The sequence below is a fragment of the Grampus griseus genome (genome assembly GCF_964374135.1).
Source record: "Grampus griseus genome assembly, chromosome: 3".
NCBI lineage: Eukaryota > Metazoa > Chordata > Mammalia > Artiodactyla > Delphinidae > Grampus > Grampus griseus.
Window position 1 is genome coordinate 123,133,102 of NC_139019.1, and position 26,026 is coordinate 123,159,127.

At 44.8% G+C, this 26,026-nt stretch overlaps 2 protein-coding genes across 3 annotated transcripts in view; one reads left to right on the top strand and one right to left on the bottom strand.

Moving 5' to 3' along the window:
* STK32A (serine/threonine kinase 32A) overlaps positions 1-8,546 on the top strand; it is a gene marked incomplete at both ends in the record, with an annotated part of 115,140 nt that extends 106,594 nt beyond the window's left edge. The window contains 3 exons of the mRNA XM_082652501.1: positions 571-696; positions 2,181-2,309; positions 8,478-8,546. Coding sequence (XP_082508627.1) covers positions 571-696; positions 2,181-2,309; positions 8,478-8,546 — 324 coding nt within the window. The remainder of the gene's footprint in view (positions 1-570; positions 697-2,180; positions 2,310-8,477) is intronic.
* Positions 8,547-15,239: 6,693 nt separating this feature from the next.
* The window catches only part of DPYSL3 (dihydropyrimidinase like 3), a 66,858-nt gene continuing 56,071 nt past the window's right edge, over positions 15,240-26,026 (bottom strand). For both annotated transcript variants that reach the window (XM_082651212.1, XM_082651213.1), the window contains 4 exons: positions 24,835-25,005; positions 23,434-23,613; positions 19,877-20,039; positions 15,240-18,477 (listed from right to left, as the gene is read on the bottom strand). In XM_082651212.1, the coding sequence (XP_082507338.1) occupies positions 18,389-18,477; positions 19,877-20,039; positions 23,434-23,613; positions 24,835-25,005 (603 nt within the window). In that variant the 3' untranslated portion in view covers positions 15,240-18,388. The remainder of the gene's footprint in view (positions 18,478-19,876; positions 20,040-23,433; positions 23,614-24,834; positions 25,006-26,026) is intronic.

The following is a 26,026-nucleotide window of genomic DNA, read 5'->3' on the forward strand; positions in this document are numbered from 1 at the left end:
GGGGAAAAATTCTTTAATCCCAGTTCATAAAACCCAGAACTATCACAGCAACCTTAGTTACATCTTATCTGTGTCACCCCAGTATATTTTGATTAGTGGTAAAAACTGCTAAATTTTCTAGTGTGAAATAAATTTCATTTGTTAAAACCAATGTACATTTTCCACGTAAGAAGAACAGACCTTCTCTTGGTCACTTTATATACATGGCTTGATTTAATCGTAGCTAAACCTTATGAAATAGCTTACTATCCCTTTTTTACAGATGGGTAAACTGAGGTTTAGAGAACAAACTTGCCCATCATTACTAAGTTGGGGAATCAGTAATCACACATAAGTTTGACTCAGTAGGACAAGCTATTTTCACTCACCACATTGCAACTTACTAAAAAACCAACTTACAATTCATTCTGACCACTCATCTATATTATTTGTTTATGGGGCTAAGAAGGGAGAACACTACTTGTTTCCTTCAATCCTATACTTGGAAATATTCATAGGGAATCTGTATGCTTTTTTGCACTCCAAGTTTTGACCTTCCTCATGATCTTGGTGTTTGTATTCCATTGGCAGCTACTGGAACCGAATCCAGACCAACGATTTTCCCATTTGTCTGATGTTCAAAACTTCCCATATATGAATGATATGAACTGGGACGCAGTTTTGCAGAAGAGGCTCATTCCAGGATTTATTCCTAACGTGAGTCAATCTTAACAAACCCATAGTAACTCTCATTCAATGCACATTAACTCTGTGTGCCAGATATGCACATGGTCTCATTAGATAACGCGCCAATGTTGTAAGACAGCCCAGATTTCTATTTTACAGGTGAGAAAACTGAGGCACACACAGGGTAGATGGGCCACCAAAGTCACACAGCTGGGTTGGGATTCTAATCTAGATCTATGTTGGGAGTTCCAGCTCCTAACCATGTTTTGTGGCTTACTTTTTTTTTTCTTTTTCTTTTTTTGCGGTACGTGGGCCTCTCACTGTTGTGGCCTCTCCCGTTGCGGGGCACAGACTCCGGACGCGCAGGTTCAGCGGCCAGGGCTCACGGGCCCAGCCGCTCCGCGGCATGTGGGATCCTCCCAGACCAAGGCACGAACCCGTGTCCCCTGCATCGGCAGGCGGACTCTCAACCACTGCGCCACCAGGGAAGCCCCTGTGGCTTACTTTTAATGGAAAGAAGTCCTAATCCTACAAACAGTCATTTCTGGGAATCTGCCAATTAAAAAAAAAGTTTTCTCTGATTCCAAAGATATAGAAATTTGTATCCAAGGAGTTCTGAGTCAAAGGACTGACAGCTGCTGGGGATGGGGTGGGGTATTTATCTTTACCATGCACCCCTCTTCCTCTGGTAGTTCTATGCTGGACCAATATTCACAATGACTAATAGCCAAAGCGAAATAATTCCCACCGTCTATACCCGGCCAAGGTATCTGTGGCCTCCCGCAGTCGGCTGGTAAAAGCCAGACCCAGGAGCTCCGGCCAAGGGACCAAGTGAGCGCTCTGACTCCCCTCTCTCCCCACAGCCTGATTTTACACATTCAGTTGTCGGCAGATTGGCAGAATAACAAGCTCATGGAGCAGCAGGGGGGTGGGGTCCTACCTGGCCACCCTCCAGGGTCCAGCAGGGGCCGCTTGCACCGTGGGTGATGCGTGACGCCGTGGAGATCTAGGCACCTTTCCTGTCGTTTCTGCTCTGCCACGCACCCTGCAATGAGCGCTGCCTCGAGAGACCTTCTACCTAGACTTCTCTGACTTAATTGTGAATCTGAATCATCTGGGCAGCTCGTTAAACATGCAATTTCCTGGCCCTCGTGTTCAGAAACATTAATTCTCCAGGTCTGGTTGGGGAAACTGGGAATCAACTCAGGTGATTCTGATCTACCCTTGAACCCACTTCAAGAAACAGCCCCAAAGGCAAACTTTAGAAAAATAATTATAATAGGATTTCCTTTCTAACTCATGGAAGGCTCCTTGGGAGTTTAGAAAAATATACAAAATCAAAGAACATGAAAAGCAAGGTTGGCAATAAATTATTTCAAACTTCAAGTGGGACTCCGAGCTGGTTATTCTTGGACTGCTCCTGCAGGAGGGAGTGTTATTCCCCTTATCCGGTTGGGTCTAGTTTTAGAAAGATACAGGTATCTAAGGAGTGAGTCAACCTGTCTTCCTTGCAGAAAGGCAGGCTGAATTGCGACCCCACCTTTGAGCTCGAAGAAATGATTCTGGAGTCCAAGCCTCTTCACAAGAAAAAGAAGCGCCTGGCCAAGAAGGAGAAGGAAATGAGGAAATGTGATTCCTCCCAGGTAAGCAGTCCCCTCAGACCCAGGGTCGTGGGAATCTTCGTGGCAGCTGCAATTCGTGGGAGAGCTTCTGGTGGGCGGCCATCCCACGAGAACTGGCTGCTTCATGAATGTGAGGCGCAGCTGAACACCCCAGCTTCTGAAAGGGCAGCTCTGGGGGGGGGGTCCCCAGCAACATTTCACAGGTGGACTTCCTCCCTAGGTTTCTGCCATTAACTTGATTCCCTTACTGCCCTCTCCCAGCTCTCAATTCAAACTTTGCCATCTCCTGGGAGAAGATTGAATTGGCCAAGCCTAGGTCAGGTGACCATCCCTAAAATGATGGAAATGGGCTGGTTCTAAAGTACACACATGGTGGCTGTTTTGGGCCACACTCCAAGGACTCACTGGGAGCAGCAGACCCTAGACGGGGGTGTCTGTTCTTTGCCGGACGCAGAATCTTGTGATATCAGGGCTAGCGGAAGTAAGGAGTATCTATTCACAGAAAAGATAGAACTCTTATACGGGTGAGCACTATTGCTGGAATTCAGGCTGAGTCAAATTAATTTTGTAACTAACTGCATTATCCTCTGTCAGAGTTCGAGGTCAGATTTCAATACGGTAACCTGCAGGGACTCAGTAGGATTTTATACATGTGGTTCTGCATATTATCATGATGGTAAAGTAACAAACATTCATTTTGCCTCTAATGGCCATCCATTCATCCACCCGTCACCCTACCCACTCAACTAATGGTCGTGCATTCTTCCATCCCTGCATCTCTCCATCCCTCCATTCTTCCATCCCTGCATCTCTCCATCCCTCCATTCCTCCATCTCTCCACCCCTCCATCCCTCCCCCCATCCAATTGTTTAGGCTATTTTTATTGAATCCCTATTATCTGCCACATTCTGTGCTCAACACTGGAGAGAGATATAGATGAGATATTATTCCTGCATTCACTGACATCTCTGTTCTCAAAGATTGCATAGTCTTGTGGTGAAAATAGCTCTTCAAACAAATAAGTATCCTCAATGTCCCTAATTTCTCTAGTCCTCAGGGGCTACTATACCCTTTAACGGTCAGTTAACCAAAGTCCACATCCTGTTTGTCCACAGAACTGGCCTCTTACCAGATTCCCATCCTTAAGTGTTTTCTAGGGCCCTCCAAGGAATGCTTAGCTATGCCACAAACCCATCTTGCTTCTTGCTTTTTACTTCACCCATCTTCCTCCTAATGATCTGTTCTTCATATCATAACCAACCAGCTTCTCCAGGCCAGCTCCTTCCTTTGCACCTAGAAAGCTTGCCTATGCAGGCTCCTCTGTTAACAGACCCCCAAATGTAGCCAAGTACAGGACATCATCTTAATTACAAGTTTTCTAAAGTTTTAGAGATGACAGCAATCTGTGAGTAACTTTTGCCATGCCTTCCATGCTCTATATGATCTGTCTACTTCCCCCGCCCCAACCCTTGTTGGGGGGTCTGTTAACAGAGGAGCCTATGCCAACTATGCCATTCTTGACCTTAAGATATTTCTGCTTTCTTAATGTAGATATCTACAGCTATAAAGTTCCCTCTGAGCACTGCCTTTCTCTGCATCTCTTAAGTTTTGGCATGTTGTATTTTTGTTTTCATTCACCTCAAAATATTTCCTAATTCTTCTTGTGATTCATTTTTTGACACATCGGTTGCTTAAGAATGTGTTGTTTAATTTCCACGTTTGTGAATTTTCCAGTTTTTCTTCTGTTTTTGATTTCTAGCTTCATTGTGGTCAGAGAAAATATTTTGTATGATTTTAATCTTTTTAAATCTATTGAGACCTGTTTTGTGGCCTAACATATGGTTTCCTTCAATGGTTTCCTTTGACTATTTGAGTATACCTAAAATGGTTGTTTTAGGGTCTCTGTCTAGTAAGTCCAATGTCTGGGCTTCCTCAGGGATGATTTATGTCAGTTTATTTGGTTTCTTTGAATGGGCCATACTTTCTTGTTTCTTTGTACACCTTGTGGTATTTTTGTTGAAAACTTGCTAGTTGACTATTACAATCCAGTAACTCCAGAAATCAGATTCTCCCCTTCCTTCTCTAGGGTTTGCTGTTTTTTGATCGTTGAAGGCTGTACTTGCATTTTTGAGTGACTTTTACAAACTATTCTGCAAAAAGACTATTCCTTGTCATGCATCACCACTGCTGTCTCTTGTTATGTTAGCTTGTGTTCAGATAATATTTTGATAGAGATTTCCTTAAACACCAGGACCATTTTTAAGTTGCTTTTTTCCTGATTCAGTGTTTGTCTGGTTGCTAGAAACCTTTGCTTGCTTTCCAGAGTTCTGACAGTGTTGGCCCCAACAGTTTCTGTTTGTTTTTCTGATGTCTCTGTTGAGGGTTGGGGGTTTGGAGCTGCCTCTGCCATCATTTTGCTCTAGTTTCTCCTAATCTTATAGCCTCCATTTAAAAATAAAAAGGATTTTGTTTCAAAACAAAGAGTAGCCTTCCCTCAAAGAAGAAGCAGAAAGATGGTGCATCTCAAAGTAGCACTTTATCTCTATTCAAGAATTTTAAAATGTGAGAGTCAATCTTAGCAGCTCCTTACATCATCATCATGCTTGTTTATTCATTCAGCTGAATCTGGGGGTGTGGCCTGGGCATCAGGATTTTTTAAGTTCTTCAGGTGATTCAGGTATGCAGTGACTGTTACCATCTACAGCTGTAGAATGCAGGCTGTGATTAAATAAAGTAAAAGCACTAAAGTTTTCCTTTCCCCCGTGTCTCTGTTTCCTCATTTATAAAATGGAGTTAGTATTGCTACCTACTTCATAGACTGTTCTGAGTCAATTAGTACATGTCTGCCAAAATGCTAGCCGTTGTTAAAGAAGATGTGGTACATATACACAATGGAATATTACTCAGCCATAAAAAAGAATGAAATAATGCCATCTGCAGCAACATGGATGGACCTAGAGATTATCATACTAAGTAAAGTAAGCCAGAAAGAAAGATACACATCATAGAATATCACTTATATGTGGAATCTAAAATATGACACAAATGAACTTACCTACAAAACAGAAACAGACTCACAGAGAACAGACCTGTGGCTGCTAAGGGGGAGACGGAGTGGGGGAGGGATGGATTGGGAGTTTGGGATTGACATGTACACACTACTATATCTAAAATAGATAACTAATAAGGACCTACTGTATAACACAGTGAACTCTGCTCAATATTCTGTAATAACCTAAATGGGAAAAGAAATTTGAAAAAGAATAGCTATATGTATAACTGAATCACTTTGCTTTACACCCGAAACTAACACAACGTTAGTAACGTTGTAAATCAACTATAGTCCAGTATAAAATAAAAATTTAAAAACAGAAACAAAAAAAAATTAAAGAGCTAACCCTAAAAAAAAAAAAAAAAGTTAGCCATTTTTTATGTTTTACTTTTCCACTCGACTTCCTGACTTCTAACTCCGTTCTTTTCCATGACTCTGGTTCATGCTCACAGTAGATGCCTCTGTTGTTTCTTTGCATCCAGGATGTTCTCCACTGACCCTCTCTGCTCATCAGCCCCTTTAAAGTAGAGAACCAAAAAGACTGACACACACCCAGTCTGCCTGCTATGGAAGCAAATGACCTAAGTCCTCTTTTTCTGCCTCCTGAGATTTCCACCTGCTCTAAACCCTTCAGATATTTCTGATGCCATCTCTACTTACACCAGTCTAATCTCTGTTTGCTCTGTCATCCCTGAGAAGCACATTCTAACATTTTTTTAATCAGTAGTTCTCTTTTCAACCACATAAGACTCATTCGTTCCTCCATTCTGTTTGCTCCCCACTCCTCTCCCTCATACTCTGACTACTGCTGTTGACTTGTCCATGTAGCTGCACTTGTTAAACTTTTCCAACTAAAGCAGAGGAAAAAGAACATGTGGCACATGAGCCCTTAGGGCCAGGGTGGGACTCATAGGGTCTGCAGTGCCGTATCACAAACTCATCTGAGTGTGCACTTTACATCTTTGTTTAAATAAAACAGAGTTATATGACAGAGAAAAGAACTTGAGTGAATTTCTGCATTTTAGTGACTATAATCTTGATTTTTAATGTTAAAATATTTTAAAATGTTAATATTTTAAATATCTTCATGTTAAACTTTATATAACATTTTGTATGTTTATGTATTTATGTTTATATTATACATATATTTTTATGTCTATAATATATATAAATACATAAATATGTACATAAATATAGAAACATGTATATGTATAAAATACAAACATATATAAAACATAAACATGTTTCTATAAAGTATTATATAAATGTGTTAAGACATTATGTAATATTTTATATATTTATATATTTTTATGTAATACTTAAATGTTAAAAATATTTGTTCTACAATCTTGGGGTAAATCTGCTGCCCCCAGGAGCTCTATCAGATCATGCTTATCCCATAGCTTCATGTCCCCTATTACTGATACTGGAAACCCCCAGGGTTACAGGTACCCCAACTTGAGGATAAGAGTGAGGTGTAGCAGAATCTCTTTTCTCTCCTTTGTTTTGCTTCCCCCCACCCCTTTTCTGAAAATGTCCTCTCCTTTTTATAGTTTACTCTCCCAACACTTATTTGTTCAGGAAAGGTAAAAAAAAAAAAAAAAAAAAAAACTCTCTGGTACTTGAAGACTTAGTATTTTCTAATTCCTAGATTTAAAAACAAAATGAATGAATGATACTTTTTCCTTCAAGAAGAATATTCGTCATCAGAAGTCATTTGGAAGTATTTTGTTACAGACTTTTAAAACGTTTGATCTGGGGCTGATACTATACTGGGCCTGATGATGGTCATTTCTCTGAGGTTACATTTTCTGATTATGTTGGAAACGTCATCTAGAGATACTGACAGCCAGACAGTGAAGCAGCAAAGCAAATACTCTGCAAATCTGTGAGAAAGTCACAACTGAAGAAGGCTGCTCACCACAACTGAAGTACAATCAGCCCCAGTGCAGCTGAGGGGAACAGTCAATCCGAATTCAGCGTGAAGACATGTTTCTAGGCTACTCGTTAAATCCAGGCAGAACTGTTGTTGAACCCAAGTTTGTGTGCCTGACACACAGTGAGGTCAAACAAACCGAAATGTTTGAGTTTAGAGCAGAGAAAGGTTTATTGCAGGGGTCAAGCAAGGTGAAAGGGGAGGAGGGGATAGGCTCAAAAGACCCAAACTCCCCAATGGCTTTCAGACAAGGGTTTTTTAAAGACAGTGTTAGGAGAGAGGGTCCTAGGATGCGTGTTCAGCTCATGGACCTTCTTCTGATTGGTTGGTGGCGAGGGAACGGGGTGATGTTTTGGGAATCTCAACCCTCTGGTTCCAACCAGCCTGGGGCCTACGTGCTCTGGTCAGCATTTAGTCACCATCCCCCCACTTGGCTGGAGGGTCCGAGTTTCTACAGAACAACTCAAAGATATGCATCAGATGGTTATCCAGTTCCCTTCAGGAGGAAATGGGAGTCCTGTGATTCTATTGTCCTAATAATTAACTGCTTCAGTGCTCTTTGGAACTTGGGAAAGGCCTAGGAGACTAAAGTCTTTTTTCTCTACAAAGAAAAACGGGGGCACAGAGGGACTTTTGTACCTGGGAAGGCCCCACAGGGTCCTGCTCAGTTTCAGTCTCCCCTTCTCTTTGAATCCTGAGGGGGACGGGGCAGGACAGAAAAGGGAATAAAGTTTTGGACAGAGAAATTAATCATAAACTTGGCAGGGGAACTCAGTTTTAGGGGGACTTGGTTTCAGAACCTCCAAAACTTTTACATGAGGGCCAGGAGATGAGAAGCAAATAGGTGACCAGCTTAATAAACCCTTGTGCCCATCTGCCTTGAAGCCGTGGTTTCTTGGGCTAAATGGCTGAAAGACATCCAGCTCATAAACCATAACCCAGGTCTTCTTTGCTGCCTCATCGTGGGGAGCAGAGAGTTCATGTATTTTTCCCTGTTTCTTTCCTATATGCTCCTCTATTAATCTCACTGTTGTCTCACTCCTGCTACAAACTCTCAGATAGCATCTATTTTGAGGACACACTGGTCCTCCTCGATTTGGGCCACTCAGTTAACAGACACTCAGTAGGTTACTGGCTACTTGAGGGTCTTCATTGGTCTGCTAACTATACCTCTATTTTTTTTCCAACATTCACCCGGAAGATGTGCCTTCTTCAGGAGCACCTTGAATCTGTCCAAAAGGAGTTCATAATTTTCAACCGAGAGAAGTAAGTAACCCCTGGAAGAACAGCAGCTCAGCGAATGATGGAGTGTTTCAGTCAGATTCAACTTGCAAAGACTTAATATAGTTTTAAACATTTTTTCCTTTCTGATTACAAAAATGATGCATATCCATGATAGAAAATCTGGAAAATACAGAAACTTTTTTTTCTTGTAAGAGATTTCAAAAATTGTAATAGGTAAATTAGCTTAGTATCAGGTTTCTGTTGATGGGAAGGGCAGAAGAATGGGGACTTCAACACTTAAAATCAGTGATGTTTGTAAGAGTTACCCTGGCTCACGCCTCTTTATAAATTGTTGGGCTTAATGCTAGCATTTCAAAAGCTTAAATCTTTTCTTTTTCACTTCAATGAATAAACCCACTTTATTTTTTTCCTTTTAAGAGTCAAAAAGGACTTTAATAAAAGACAAGCCAATCAAGCCTTGGAACAAACCAAAGACCCACAAGAAAAGGATGGCCGGAATAACCCGTGAAGTCCTCAACGTCTTCTTGGGACATTTCCACGTCAGGAAGAGCTGACAGAAATTCTCACCTCTCCACACCTCACACACCTTAGAAAATATGACTGAATACCTTTGGAGGGAGGCAGCATGACCCAGGGAAGAGTCCCCAGGCTCCCGGGAACTAGATTCACCACCGCGCGACCTTGAGCAAGTTACTTACCCCCTTTCTCTGCTTCAGTTTTTTCATCTAAAAACGAGAACGTAATACTAGATGAGCCCTATGCTGCCTTTTTACTGCCACCGTTCTCCATTCTGTTATTCTAAACAGCCTCTATTTTTATTTTAAAAGGAATATTTGGACGCAGATTTATTTTTTCCCCTCCTAATTACACTGTGACAAATGGACATTGCTGGGTGATGGAGCGAATCTCTTCAGAGTTAGAAAACTTCATCAATTGGTCAGAATCCCCAAATCCGACTGAATAGGAGTAAGGAATTCATTCAGGAAGAAATGAGTGGGACCAGATTATAAGTAACACAGATTGATGAGGGCCTTCCAGTGGTGTGCTTAAGTCAGAACACCGTACCAGCTTGTATCAATTGTAAGAGCCACTATGCGCATCTGTCCCAGCACCCCGTACAGTGATGTGAAGTTGAGAGTTGAAATTGGTGATGGTGGAAGTATTTATATCATGGAAATTGGCAGATGCTACAAATCAGGGCTTTCCACCCTTTTCGGCCCCCCCACCCACCCGGCGCCAGGAAGCCAGTTGTGAAATATTAGCACACCACTGGCCTTCTTCTAGAAGCATGTTCCTTGAGAGCTAATTGTCCTCTTATGACTACCAGAGACCTGTGTCCGGAGAGCATCAGAAAAGAACATTGTCACATTGAAAGCACCTCCACCTTGTAGTACCTGAAGTTGTATCTTATATGGGAGTTACAGTCTGTCAGATTGTGAGGTGAATTTGGAAGATAGTAAAATTTACCCTTGAAAAATTCCTTTAATATACACAACATATGGTGAGTATCTTTTCTTAGAGAAGCCCAATATTATGAGACCCTTCACTAATGAAACGAGTCATCTTTTTTGGTTCTTTTTTTTTTTTTGGTCTCACTTTTGGCTAATAAAAGATGCACTAAAGTGTTGAACAGATTATACATGCCTTTATAAACTAGAATCACACGCTTAGAACCGTGGGATGCCCACACATCTGAGAGGTCTAAGACTGACTAAGGGAACAGCAATACTTACTTGTGCTTACTGCAAGAATGGCGGGCAGAATCCCCTATTTAAAATAGTATTGATATTTCACTTTTTCTTTATATTGTATTTATTTCTTTGCCAAACACAAAGTTTAATTCACCTAAGTTGGGATGTAACTCTACTCCCCTGATACCCAGAAGATCTTTGCAGAAGAACTATTTTTGGCAACTCACAGATGCTGCTGGGTAGACTCAAGAATAAACAGGGTTGGTGGGGGATTGCTTTAACTGTTGGCCACTCAGATCACCTAAACCTTGTCCTTACTTAGGGAGACTATGGGCCTTAGCAGGGTGGCAGTAAGCTGGCAACAGGGGAGACCAGACAGGTGGAAATGGGCAGAAGTAACAGAGACGGCCGCAAGCTACATAGGACTTCTCCAGAAGGGAGGTCGCACTGGGACAACTAGACATGGGCAGGAAGCCAGTGCTGAACTTTAATTCAGCACTGATGGTTTTCTCCCCACTGAGCTAATAGGCCCCACATTTCTGGCCTTGAAAAGCTGTGAAATAGTGTCTCTCTACTTGAAGAGTAACCATATTTTTGTTAAGAATTAAAAGCCAGCTCTTGTGTTCTGTTTGATTCCTTTTCTCTACATTTCCCCCATATTATATGTCTGTGCTATGTTTTTCTCCAAACACTATAAACTCTGGCTCAATTTCCCAAGGAGGGGGAATGGGTTGACAAGAGCTACAAGGAGGTGACCAGATTCTGCTCCTGGTTGGAAACCAGGAGTGTCAGGGCCATTTGCATGTTTACCAATTTATTTCATTTGTTTCAATTCAAGCCTTGATGTGCTGTCGCCTCATCTCTCCAGTTACCTGATTCTTTCTCTCGCTCTGACCTTATGTATATCATTCCAAATGAGACTGGGAAACACCCAAGTGCAATGGGATTGGTAGGGTCTCCATTGGGATGGGAGTTAAATCATTTGTGCCATTTCACATCTATACAGTTTATAATGGGATAGGAACCCAATACAACCTCTGTAGGTTGAATCCCTAGTTTTTACTTCCAATGACCTGATTCCACGCCTACAGCACCCTTACGGGCTGTCAAGAACCATGGATGCACTGACTAGAGAGGTAAGATGGATTTCCCGTCCTCATCAGGTTACAGACCCACCACGTAATATTTCAAGTTAGAAAAGAAAAAGCATTGCATCCATCGGTACAGAACGGCTGATTTTAAGCACCTCCCACCACTGGACATTTTGAGTGTTAGGACAAAAATGTTTTCCAAAAAATAGAAGAATTCTTAAATCCTTACCCATGATTGCTAGTTGTTGAAATCAGATCCTTGGGTTTTATTCCATAACTTGGGCTAAAATTTACTACCCTACAGGGTGGAACATATCTCATCTAGATGTGTGACAATGAAGGCTCAGGGCTAAGCATTTTAGAAAACAGGGTGACTCTTAATTCCTTTTGTCCGGCGTTTCTGGCATCTTTTTCTCCTCACAGCTTCCTCCCTTACCTGTGTGGAACATCTGAAAAGTGAGCAGGTTTGGAAGACCAGGGGCATCCTGGTTCTAACCCTCTGGCACTGTAGCAGGGTCACCCACCCCAGTGCATCCACAGGGACCGCTAGTGGATGGGTGGGGCAGCCCTGTGACCCTGGCCATGACCCGGACTCCACGGAAGGAGAGGCTCTGCTACTGGCTCACACCCCAAAAGGCAGCACTGGTTTTGGCTGAGGGCATTGCTGGGGCAGGAACGAATGTCAAGCCGCACAGAGCATTGCTCCATTAATTAGGGTCACTTAATTAATTCGTGGTTAGGCTGCTTCTGATAGTAAAGGGTTTTTTTTTTTTTTTGGGGAAACTAGCTAAATTAATTATATTGCATATACACAATAAAATACCATGAAGAAAGCAAACATATATAGTCTTCGCTTGAACCATATACCATTCTAAGTGCTCTAGATTATGTATACTATCTCACATAATTTCCCAACAATGCTACTACTGATAGTAACGTTTTAAGCAGAAGAAACTAGACTTCATCACATAATAGCTTTTCCAGACTGGATTGATGAATAAATAACTAGGGAGAAGCAGTGGGTCATAGAGCTAGCAGGGGCCAGTGGTGCTGCTTTGGGCTGACACAGTAATGCTAAGGCTTTAATTCTTCAAGGGCTGAATGAAAAGGCATGAAAAGCAGTGAACTGTTTCAGTATCCAGCTGTCCCTGCATTCTGTCGACACAAATTCCTGTTTCCTAGAAACTGTGCCTGTGATTACCGTTTCCTACAGTCTCAGTGTGTCTGATATTCAACACGGATGTGAAAAATCCAAACACAGTTCACAAACTGTGCTGTTGTGAACAGGTAGCCCTTGGATGGGAAATCTGTGCTTCTGTTGAGCTGTAGCATGTGTACCGTCAGTGTGCCTGTGTGTATTAAAATGTCTTCTGTACACCATAAGCCACTTCCTTCTTTGTCAGCCGTGTGTGTGTGTGTGTGTGTGTGTGTGTGTGTGTGTGTGTGTGGAATCATTTCCCCTAGGGGTAGGGTCAAAGTCACCTGGTCTTATTTCCATTTCCTGCTGGGAGGAATGTCCTTTACTAGAGACAAGCTGGTGTTAGAGATGATGTTCTAGAACTATGGAATGTTAGAGATGGTGTTCTAGCCCTCTGGCGCTGTAACTATGAAATGCAGCACCATCTAGCTGCTCCACAGATGTAGAAACCGAAAACCTGACTCCTCCAGTATCCACACATAAGGAGGCCCAGCCCAGTATTCTGGATTTTGCATTTCACTTGACCTTTAGGCCATGGAGAGTCCCTGCACCTCTTTTTTTCAGTACTCTCCCTTCTTACCTCTCCACATCTTTGTCCGGTTCCACGTACCCAAGCAGCAGGTGGATGATCCAAGGCCCATATCCCGGGACAGGAAGGTTAACAGACAGCTCTGAACTCTTGGAGCCAGAAGCAACTTCTGCCTCAGGGGAGAATCAAGGGGCCTTCCAATCACCTCTCAGACCCACAACAGCTTAGCAGCCACAGGCTAACTGGTTCCCGGGATAGGTTCTCGTAAGTCTTGTGGGCTCTGAAGTCCTGCATGCAGAGTACTCTTGTCCAGGTCATGTGAAGTGTGCTGTCTTGTTCTCAGCGTCCACCGATCCCAGGGCAGGATCTAGACCTTCCATTCTGAGGAATGCCAGCCTTAAGGATGCAACCTCATTCCCGCAGGCTGCTTTGGCCCTTTCATCCCATCTCCTGCTCATGGTTGGTGTTCTCCTTGTGATAGCTTGATGGTAACGGAGTTGATTCCAAAGTTCTTCAAAACCAGAGGGACCTTGTTATTCCTATTCAGTGTTCTCATTCCCCACCTGGTGGATGTGACTCGACCCTGAATACCTCCAGTCCCCAGAGGTGTGAAAGTCAATGTGTGAATTGCACTAACTTAAAAAAACAAAAACAAAAACAAAAAAAACTGCTTCATCCCTTTTAGAGCCCTGCAGGCTGAGATCATTTTAAGCACTGACCCTGCCCTTTACACCCAAGCTTATCCTAAGCAGAGCTCAGCTGCTGCCATGGTCCCGAGCAGGGAGAGGTGTTTCACCAGTCCTGAGTTCAAGCCCCCAAATGCGACTACGGGCAAAAGCTTCTTAATCATCAAACCTTGAACGTCAAACTGAAATAATTCCTTATACGCTCAGAGTAGCTTCTGACGTGGTTTCACCTGGGCGTTCATCACACGTAAAAGCAATTCACCAGGAATTACCATCCCCTGATCCTCTCCCGCACCTGCCCCAGCCTACACACAGATACTGTGCTGAGAAAACAGTCGTGCCCTGCAGGCTTGAGAATGCTGCCGTGGCCACCTGCTGTGTTTATCTGCCTAGCATCCATGCCCTCCTCTTCTGGGATCACAAATTGATTTTCTTCGGGTTACGGACAGTCCACGTGGTTCAGGTGGCTCAGGAGCCGGGTGTGTTACCAGGTGTGGCCAATCAGTCCCAGTCTCCAGGCCACAGTGCCGAGGTCAATGGTGAACACGTGACCAAGCCGGACCAATCAGAATCCGTCTCCTTGGCTGGCACTACGGAGAGAACCTCTCTCCCCCTGAAATCTCTTAAGCAGGTAAAAAATGCAAACTTGGTGGCGCTGATGGTCAGTTTTGCTCCCACACGGAAAGAGCTTTCCTAAGAATGAAGCACTAAAGGCAAGCAGGGCTAAGAGATGGAGAGAAACAATATTCTCCATCCAGCTCTGCTTCAATCTACCCAAATCTATCCCTGAAGTTTTCAGTTACACCAGACTTCAAAAAACCCTTTCCAAATTTTTTTCTTTGCCTATACACGTCTAACATTTGCAATGAAAAATGCCCTGCATAAATTCTAATTGGATCCAGGAGTGTTTCCCCAAAAGGGTTTAGTATAACAGGTTTGGCAGAGCGTAAAAGATGATATAGAAGGTGGACACATTTTGAAAGACATAAAATTTCTCAGAGCTTTTAACTTGATGATATGTACTTTAAATCTCTCAGATTATTAGAGTAAACAATACTTTCCCCACACTCATTAGACACCTTGGGAACAGTCGGCTAAAGAATATACTTTGAAACATGCTTTGGTTGAATTTTCTCAAAGTCCAAGTTTTTAGAAAGAAGCAGAAAATGCTTTAAGGGGATGACCTAAACAAACAAACAAAAAACCCAAAACAAACAAAACTTTTCAGGATCTGTTCTGTACTCAACTAGATTTTTCCCAAATGGCCTTGTACATTAATGCTAATTTTGATGAACATTAAAAAAAATTATTCCCCAAAGTTTTAATAATGGCCATCTAACTCTGTGGCCAAAACAAAACCTCAAGCTCAACTGAAAGGACAGAAAACTCCCAAATTTTCTCAGGGTTTACATCAGATGTGCCCTCCTACTAATAACCCTGTCAGTTCTATGGTGCAGTCGTCACACTTTAGGTCGACCGGCATGACACACACAGAAAAAGGCTACACAACCACAGCTGCGATTTTATAGTTATTTTAATAACCAGGTTTACATTAACAGTCACTTGATGAACTTTTTTTTTCTTAATTTCAGCTAAACTCAAAACACAGTTTTCTTCACGGTTCAAAGCAAACAGCTCTTCGCGTTCCAGAGCTGCCTCACAGCTACCACAGATCACAGGGAGATTTACTGTCTGTCCATAGTCACCAGACACAACTGAACACCCACACACCATTTCCAAAGGGGAACTTCAAAGGAATGCTGGCTGCTCAGGACAGCCCACGTGTACACTGGGACTCGAGCTGGAGTTTTCCAGGGGAGAAGGCCTGAGAAGCTGTGGCAGGAAGCTGCTGGGAAGATCTCTCAGGGGGAGGCCGAGTGCAGGCTTGGGATTGAGGCCTGTGGAGCAGAACATGACTCTGCGTGAAGTCATGAAGAAAAAGGCCATAGGATGGCTGGACTTAGAAGAAACCCATTCTCGGGATAACTACAACACTGCCATCTTTAGAAAACTTAGAGGAAATATCTCTAGTGGGACAGCTGATTTAACAGTTCTACTAATAATACCTTCTCAACTACCCAAGATGGTGGCCGCCCCAGAGAGAAGCCCAGGTGACTGACATCCCCCCCCTTTGAGAGGGGCCAGGCCAAGAGATGAGACAGCAAAAGAAAGCTTGGGGGAGACGGAAGACCCGGCATGGCCTCCCACACGTGGATGAGATGCCAGGGAATTCTGAGAGGGCTGTGACTCACCGCCATGTTCTCTTCCTAAACCCTCAGGACAGGGCTCTTGAACGGGTCTCATAGAACAGGGCACGTTTGAATATAAATTTTAACTTAAGTAACAAGGCATCAGAAATCAAAGTCAAGAATATGGTGGGAGTTTTCTTGGAATTCTCAGAACTTTCTATGCTTGGAAAGTTACTAATTGTACATGAAGACAGGGAGACTTCCTCAGATCCTGCTGCCCATCGTGAAGACATAGAGGGGTTGTTCCTACAGCATAGGAAACCTGTGTAGAATATAAAGTTCTGCTTGAGTGTTTCATTCAGAAGTCCCAAGTGCAACCAACTTGGCCATGAAAGATTTATTTTTCAAAGCACAGAGAGGTCATGGGGAGGATGAGTTGGACTCAGGCCGGGTAAGAGCAACAGAGGGCACACAAGTGGATGCTCAGACTAGAGTCATATACGTGTCTTTTCCTCCATCTGGTGGTGATAGCTGGTACTGCAACGTATCCTAAAGCCCAGCCCAGCCAATGAGGCATATATACAGATGCTTCAGCTCTGACTAGCTCCTCTGCTTGCGAAACTGTCATTCTGAGTTCTGTTGTACCACAGGCCCCCAAATCTTTGAGTTATAAATCAAGAGCTACATCCTCCCCTTCGCTTATATTTCCCTTAAAATAAAGGCACCGTGAAAAAGCCTTAAAAACAGCAAGACTCCTTTTATGAAGGGAAATCATCTTTTTCATGATTAGAACAGAAAGTAGCTTGCTAGGGAAATCCTCTTCCTTGGCTATTTCCAAATTCCTTTTTAGCCACGTGTCCCCTTTTCTCTGGCCTTATTAAAACTTGCAGAGATAATGGCTTCTCCTATGCACCTGAAAGGCGCTCAAGGCCTGCTCTTTTCATGAAAGTATTTAGTACACAGAGTTGCGGGGTCTACCAGCTGAATCCCCTGAGCACCGAAGTCTGATCCCAGGTTCAATCTATTTTTCCTGCATATGGGCCTCTTGGTTCTACAGATCCTCATTGGGCTCACAGAACTTGCTCCAAAACTGAATTTTCAGAAGTGGCATGATAGGGAATTGGCCATTCATGTCTGACAGACAAGGTGGATACGAATGCTTTATGCTAATTTCCTTTACGTGTCATGTCACTTCCACTCACTGGGAGATTCTGGTACTAAAACAAAAAGTTCCCCTAAGGCATATGCTAACGGAAGGGGAAAGAGATGGTTCAGAATTGACAAAGAGAAGCACGGCCACAGAGCATGCACCTTCTGCCCCAGACTGGCTTTCCCACATCCCTGCTGGCCTCCCATAGGAGCTGAGACTCCTGATTAGTAATAAAAGCTAGGGAACATCTAAGCAAACACATTTTTAATAATGACAAAAAAATCATATTCAATCATGGATGTGCCTGGATCTTAGGAGATCAAGAGAATCACTCACCCCTGGCAAGAGAAGCCCATCTCAGCTCCAGTCCTAACTCGAGAAGCCCCCGCTTGCCTCGGTTTGCAAAGAGCCGTGAGAGGTGAGCTCCAACACGTGTTTAGAGGGAGGCGCTATTTAAGCGTGGCTGCCCTCCCCCCAGGGCCTGTGCTGTGCTCCCAGCTGCTGCCTCTTAAGAGCACCAAAGAGGCAGGGAGGGCAAGAGCAAGAGAAAGGTCCATTCCTCTCTCCCCTCTTCCTTCCCAGCCCAGGAAAGAGAAGAATTTGAAAGCAACAGTGAGAAAAAGGCCCGACCAAACACTGGCACGACCAAGCAGGTGGAAGCAATGGTTGGGTTTTGGTGTTTTGGTGTTTTAATAAAATGTTCCAAGGGATAAAATCTACTAGGAGGGGATGTGACAAAGTCCAGAACCCGAAGACTGCCTGCCTTCTCCGCAGACCCCAGGGGACCATGATGGCGTGACAGCTGCCCCGAGTGGCCATCTTCCGTGGAAATCAACGTTACTTCATCAACACAATACACAAGACCCCTTATGCTCACCCACCCGCCTCCCCCGCACACACCCTACCCCAGTCCCTCTGAGCCCTCTGCCTTGCTCTGGGCTCCCACCACCCACTCACCCCAAATAACTGGCGTCCCTTTTGTTCATTTTCCTGACGTCCCAGCTTTGTCTGTCCCCTTGTCATAAGACGCAGCACTACACACGCTCTCAACACTATATAGCGGATGCTTTTACCTTAGTGGCCTGATTGCATGCATGTAAATGGGGGGTAGGGGCGTCCAACAAATCAAGGCTATGCATAAACAGAAAACAAAGCAATAATCGTAAAGCTAGGCAAGCGAGCGTTAACATTGGAGAAACATAAGGCTTGAGGCTTATTGATTCTTTAGATCGAAACTGTTTGGATTCACTTTCCTTCTTAAATATTGGTGTACCATTTTGGCTTCAAAAGAATCGCTTCTTGCTTCCGCCCCTCTCTTTGGGGGAGGGGTCGCTTAACTCAGGGATGTGATGTTAGAACGGCCTCCAGGGGGCGCCACGATGCGCTTGCTGGCCGAGCGGACCCCCTCATCCACTTGGGTGCCTGCAGGTGGCAATAAGTTCCCAGGGATTAAAAAGGGAGAGAGACAGGGGGGTGTGGACAAGAGAGAAAATGGATTAATTTGAAGAGTGTAAGATATTAAATGCCTTCCTCATCTCCCAAGAAACTTCCATTCCAGGCTGTCACAGCTATTCCAGGCTTTTCATACCCACCATCCTGAAAACAAGCCTTTGCCAGGAAAAGCCAGGGTCTTAACTGGATTTCATCGGACCCTCGGCATCATAACAATGATAATAAAAAGAACAACGGGAATGATATGAAAAATAGCTGCTCACATTCGTTTTGACGAGCAACGTTTGAAATACTCATCAGATCATTCCATTCTGTCCTCACCGCTACCCTTGAGGCAGGTACTGTTATTACGTCATTTTACAGAGGAGGTGACTGAGGCTGTGAAAGGTTAGGCAACCTGCCCAGTGTCTCACAGCTTGCAGTGGTGATAGTCTGGCCTGGGGCCGCAGCTAAAAGGAAACACTGATATGATATGCACTCATGTCCTTTAGAAAGGAGCCAAAAAAAGTTTACCGGTGACAGTGGCCAGGGAGCAACAAAAAATGGAAAAACACTGAAAAATTTCTGGCAACTAGGATATGTGATCTCTGACAACGGCACCTTAACTTTTAGCACTTTTCGTCTTCCTCCCCTATGGCCCGTTATGTCTTTTCCTCCCTATCTTCCTGTTTCTCCCACTTCTTCCTCCTCTTTCTTGCCCACAGATACTGTCCCTTTACATGTCTCTTTCCTTTTTTGTCATCTCATTTCCCTCACTTTACAATTTTCAATATAGTGATGCAAATCTACACTTATTTTTCCCCATTTTAAGGCTACTGGTTATTGAGCAATTGAATATTTTCTATGAATATCATAGTTCTTAAAGATTCATGATACAGCTAGGCCATGGTAAATGTTCAGTAATTGCTAGCATTATCATCATGACAAGGAAGGGGAGAGTAGAATTAAAATCCTAGATTAGAAGAAGCTACTGCAATTTGAGCATAAAAATAATCTGAGCTATCTGGTAACCTGGGCAAACAAAGGAAAGAAAGCATACTGCAGGGCTCTCTAACGCAGAAAATCACGCTCAATTCATAAGGAAGTCATCCCGGCCCCGCCCCGCCCCCGGCCCCGCCAGGTGTGATCTCTAAGCAGAATTGGCCATCACTTAAACCTGATCTTTAACCTGGCTGAGCCCTGGCTTCCTTTCCCACCAGGACTTCTCTTTGGTTCAGCAAACGTCCCAGCTTGCGGCCCAGTGACCGTCTCCCTAGAAGGCAATCTGGGTTAGCTCCCGGCATCACCGCTAACCTCGCAGCGCTGAGCTTCCCCTCCCCCTTCCGTGCTCCCCGTTTCACTACCTTCACCATCAGCTTCTCCGACTCACCTGACAGGCTAAATCCGGACTGATGGAGGTTCCTCACAGGCGGGTTGGGCCGCGTGGGAGAGCCCCGGGTGGAGCCGGCGGGGGTGCCCCCCTTGGGCGTGGTGGTCAGGTCGAACACCGGCCCGTCATACATGCCCCTGGGCACTGCGTGCAGGTCCGCCATCTGCAGCAGAGAAAGCGGGCAGCAAAGTTTATTCGCTCAACGGTTAAGGGTGTGTTCTAGGTAGCACAGAGGTAGCAGTGAATTAAGTGCATGTAGTGAGAGCCAGAAAGCAATAATCATGTTATTTTTACTAGGGATGCAATGTACAACATGATAAAGATACTTAACACTGCTATACGCTATAAATCACATCCTAAGCGTTTTCATCACAAGGAAAACAATCTTTTTTCTATTTCTTTAATTTTGTGTCTATATGAGATGATGGTGTCCACTAAACTTATTGTGGTACTCATTCCATGGTGTATGCAAGTCAAACCACTACGCTGTACACCTCAGACTTATGTTTGTGCTGCACTAGTCAATTATATCTCGATAAAACTGCAAAAAAATTAAAAGGTTATTTTAAGGAAAGGAGAAGCATTATAAAATAAATAATGTGCGGTGTTGTGATAGAGTGACCATGGAGGTGGCGGGTGAAGGCCTCTCTAAAGAGATGAGCCTCTATCTTAAGGACCAAAGGAGATTGTTGGTGGGGCCAGGGTGGAGGGAGGGAGGGAGGGAGGAGGCTGGGGGAGGTGTGGATGGCAGTGTTCTCAGCAGAGGAAACTGCCAGTGGGAATGTCATCAAACAGAAGAACCTCCCATGCGGCTGGAGCAGAGCGGTGGGAAGGGTAGCAGTTTGAGATAGGGTCATAAGTGCTGGCAAGGACCGCATGGGAGCTCCATCCTCACACTCCTCAGCACAGAACAAAAGCGGCTGTCCTCATTGACAGTCATTGAAATGACTGTCCTCATTCAGTGGGTCTGACCCCCTGGCCTCTGGCTGTGGTCCCACAGCACCTGCCCTGGGACCGTGGAACCCGCCAGCAACATCAGCAGAGGCCAGGCGTGGTGGAATCAGAGCTCACGGTCACATGAAACAGGGCGCCTCCCACAAGGGTGCTATTATGCAAACACCGCAAGACCACCCAAGGCAGCAGAATGGCCGGCGCACAACCTCTGCCTGTTTCTTATCATTGCCCAGAGGTGAGGCAATGAGGACACGCCGACAGCTGACATCACAGGACAGCTCGTTGTAAGATCCAAGGAAGCTGGCCACAGAGGCTTCCCTCGCATCCATCAGTGACTCAGGTGCAGGTGCAGAGGCAAAGCTCACCACATTTGCAGACGTTAATGATTCAGGTGAGATGATGACTATATCTGTACTCCCCCCAAACCTTGACCAATAACTGTATTTCATTAACATCTCTTGGGGTCCAGAGGCTAAGTCACATTCATGGAAATACAAAGCTGATACCTCAGACGTTTGAGTTTCATTCTCTTCTCTATTAGGCCAAAACTGGAGTGTGGAATTTTACTCCATACTAGCTACCTTTAAAATACCACTCATAAACAGAGAAGAATGGTGAAGGGATTTAGAGCACTGTCATGAATGAATAGCGGAAGGCTGCAGGGGTATTTAGACCGAAGGACAGATGACTTTGGGAACACACAGGTGCTCAGATGGGTTTAACTCATTCTGTGCAGGTGCCTGGAGCAGAACTGAGCTTGGTGTGCTGCAGGGAGGTAGACCTGCAGAACGAACGAAGTTCGTTCTCCTGTGGAGGCCACGGATACGGCTGCTGCCACCCATTGGGCTCTGGAGGACATGGATTCTCTCTGGCTTCTACTCAACAACTGCCTCGGTAACCCTACATCTGAAACTACAAGGAACTTCCCAAGTAGGAGCTCAGTGATTGGACAACCAAGATCATGCTGGGGCTATCTGCACAAAAAAGGCTTCTCAGAATTCTGAATATTTCAATTTATGTTTCTGTCTCCATCATAATTCTAGAATCCTCTATTTTTGATTTTATAACTGATTGGATTATCTGTTCCCCTTCCAATAAAACATTAAATTTGAAAACAAAAACAGACAAAGAAAAGAAGTTGGTTCTCACAGGCAGGGGTGGGCAGCTGCCTCATGAGATGGGAAGGCCTCCTGTGTTGCCAACATCCACCCAGAGGCTCGACGACCACTTACATATTGAGTTTCTGTGATTCTCTCTCTAAGAGGTACTGCAGTGGGCACCCATTTCCTGTCCCCAAGCCCCCGCCCCAATGTCGCCACGACTGAAGACTCATTCTCCCTGCTGGTGCGGGTGTTGGCAATAGGAAGGGCTCACTGGAGTCCCACCCAAGAACTGCCCTCAGATGAAGAGAACCGCTAGGCCCAAAGCCCCACCCTCTGCTCCGGGGCAGCCCACATCCCATACTGGTTTGTAGGTTGGCGGGGGTGTGTGTGTGTGGAGGGAGTGAATATAAGGCCCAGACCCCTGTCAAGGACCAGCCCAGCTGAGGTCCAGCTGAGGCCTTGGTTACAGCTGCATCCCAGCCTGACTTCTCCCTCTGCCCTGTTCTGCTTCTTCATTTGGCCACAAGGGGTGATCCTGAAAGCAACACCCAGGAAACCTCTTGCGTGAAAATCTCCCCTTCGGAGCCTGTTTCCCAGGCAACGTACTCTGCAGGGAAGTTGGAAACCCCTGGGATGGGTCCAGGCACAGAGGTGGCATGGTTCTGTTTCCTCTGGCCTGGCCCCCAGTGACTTACACAGGGAGCCCCCTTCCTCCTCTCCCCACCATCTCCCCCATCCCATGTGCACAGATGACTTTATTCTGTCTAACAGACGAGGTCAGTACCACGGCTCAAATCCCACAATCCCAGAGCTGGTCAAACCCTGTTTTGAGGAGCCCTAAGGTTTCCCTACAGGAAGGCGACCTGGAGATGAGTGTGGGGATAGGAGAGGGAGCTGGAAAGACAGAGTTCTGGGCCTCACCCCTCCATCAGCTAGAGCTACTCTGTCTGTAACGTGTAGGGAGGTAGGCAGACATGTACACAAACAGGTACCCATATGGCTGTGTATGCATCTACCTATTTATCTGTGAAATCAGGGACATAAATAAGATTTTATATGAACCACAGAACTTGCTAAAAGAGTTATAAACATTTGCCCCAGTGGAGCAGCAACAGACAGATGTGGGATGGAACAAGGAGGGGTGGGTGTGGACTGCTGGTTCTCTTTGTAAGCCTTGAAGAGTAAATTATTAACAAAAAATAGATACAGACTTTATTTTGAATTATTAAAATGTTTAATTACTTTAAGGAAAAGCATTCTAAAAACGGGGGGAAATCGTTTGCAAAAAAGCTTTCTTTAGCCAAGAAAGTTTTTGAACCCCCCTTTTATAGTCCATTAAATCTGTGCAATGGTCCTTTGGGAAGAGATCGGTGCTGTGAATTTCTTTGGGAGGATCTAGAGCACACAGACCCCTCCCAATCTCATGGTTCCTGTCCCTGTGCTGAATGGGACACAGAGCCCATCCCCCCCCCCCACCTCTGGGCTCTGCCTGCTTCTCACCTTCCTCCGGGCTTTAATGCGCTTGTAGACATAGTCCGAGTAGGGGCTGCAGGGAATGAAGCGGCCAGCCCCCTGGGTCACGTGCAGGTTGCCATCTTCCAGCATGATTTTGCCCTGGCAGATGACCACCAGAGGAGCCCCGCGCAGCTCCATCCCTTCAAAGATGTTGTACTCTGCAGCCTAGAGACAGGGGCGAGGGACGAAGCCTTGGTTATGGGTGCAGTAAGGACAGAAAGAGGAACGCGGTTCTCCTGTGCTTGGGATCCTGCCTTCAGCATCCCTAGGAACTGATTCACCAGGTAAGCCAGGAACAGCTTACAAAGCATCTGCAAGCTTCTAGTGGGTGGAGGCCTCGGGAGACAGATGCTTGCTAAGAGTGGGCTTCCTGGCCAAGAGAAGCATCCAGTCTTAAGTAAGGTCCTCACGTGGAAGAAAATTTTTGTCACTGGCAGTGTTCGAAGAGAAGGTGGATAACTACCAGAGATGGTGTATTTGCCATCTTGGACTGGGTAGATGGGTTACATGACCCTTAAATCCCCACTAGCTCGAAATTAAACAATGTAATATGACACAATGTTGAAGCAAAGGCCACTGCCACCCCAGATGGGCTTCTTCCCTACCTCCTTCATTTATCCAATAAGTGCAAGGCATTATTGAAAAGTGGTTAAGGATATCAGCTTGGAGTCAAGTTATCTGGGTTTGAATCCTAGCTTCACCATTTACTTGCTGCATAAATTATTTAATCTCTGCATCTCCACTTCCTTAATAATAGTGCCCACCTGAAGAAGACTGTTACAGAGATTCAACAAATGAAAAGCACAGTGCCTGAGACATAAGTGCTTGAAAAATGCTCTTTTTACTAACAAGCACTGTATTTTTAAAACCCTTTCTGTTAGGTACTGGGCTTTAACCGTCATCTTTCACATGGAACTCCTCATGAGGAAGTCATCAGAGCTGTTCACCAATTTTTTTCCCATTCTTTCTCCTTCTAGGCACAAGGTATCCATGTACTTCCTGACCTCCTGGAAGAAAGTATGGCCTCCGGCCTGGCTCTGGCCAGTGCAGGGTGAGAGGAAGTGAGATCTCGGAAAAGCTTTCAAAGCCATGTCCTGGTCCCCGACCTCAACAATCATAGCACGTGTAGAGAGCTGGTGCCTCTACCAGCCCCCAACCCTGAGCGACTGTGATGGGCAGAGCCCCTCTCCTCTGCCAACCCATTTTGGAAAGCAGGAGTGAGAAAGAAACTGTTGAGGTTTTAAGTCCCTGGGAATTGGGGGTGGTGTGTCATTGCAACACGTCCCTGCCTGACTATCCCGGTTCAACACAAACACACGTCTCTCACCACCACGTTCCCTGCCCACGTTCCCCACTCTGCTCCACTCCCACCTGCTCAGGTCTTACCGACTGGTGGTTCTTGGCAGAGACGATCTTGACGGCATCTGGATCCCAGATCACCAGGTCGCTGTCAGAGCCCACAGATATTCTTCCCTTGCGGGGATACAGATTGAAGATCTTGGCAGCATTTGTGCTTGTCACGGCCACGAACTGGTTTTCATCCATCTTCCCCGTGGCCTGTTGAAACGTACACACACAAAATGGTCCATCTAGGGCCTCTGAGCTCAGAGCAGGGGGACCACGAAGGCCCACATATACAAAGAGGGACCTCTGAGACGGTGAGCACAGAAGTCCACCCAGCAAGCTACAGAATCAGTGGGGCTGTCACCATCACCCAGAGAAAATGGTTAAATGCATGGCTTAAGATGGAAGTGATGAAGAACTACAATCCTGCAGCCTGTGGAACAAAAACCACATTCACAGAAAGACAGACAAAACGAAAAGGCAGAGGACTATGGACCAGAGGAAGGAACAAGATAAAACCCCAGAAAAACAGCTAAATGAAGTGGAGATAGGCAACCTTCCAGAAACAGAATTCAGAATAATCATAGTGAAGATGATCCAGGACCTCAGAAAAAGAATGGAGGCAAAGATTGAGAAGATGCAAGAAATGTTTAATACAGACCTAGAAGAATTAAAGAACAAATAAACAGAGATGAACAATAGAGTAACTGAAGTGAAAAATACACTAGAAGGAATCAATAGCAGAATAACTGAGGCAGAAGAACGGAGAAGTGACTTGGAAGACAGAATGGTGGAATTCACTGCCATGGAACAGGAGAAAGAAAAAAGAATGAAAAGAAACGAAGACAGCCTGAGAGACCTCTGGGACAACATTAAATGCACAAACATTCACATTATTGGGGTCCCAGAAGGAGAAGAGAGAGAGAAAGGACCTGAGAAAATATTTGAAGAGATTATGGTTGAAAACTTCCCTAACATGGGAAAGGAAAGAGCCACCCAAGTCCAGGAAGCACAGAGAGTCCCAGGCAGGATAAACCCAAGGAGAAACATGCCGAGACACATAATAATCAAATTGGCAAAACTTAAAGACAAAGAAAAGTTATTGAAAGCAGCAAGGGAAAAATGACAAATAACATACAAGAGAACTCCCATAAGGTTAACAGCTGATTTCTCAGCAGAAATTCTACAAGCCAGAAGGGAGTGGCATGATATACTTAAAGTGATGAAAGGGAAG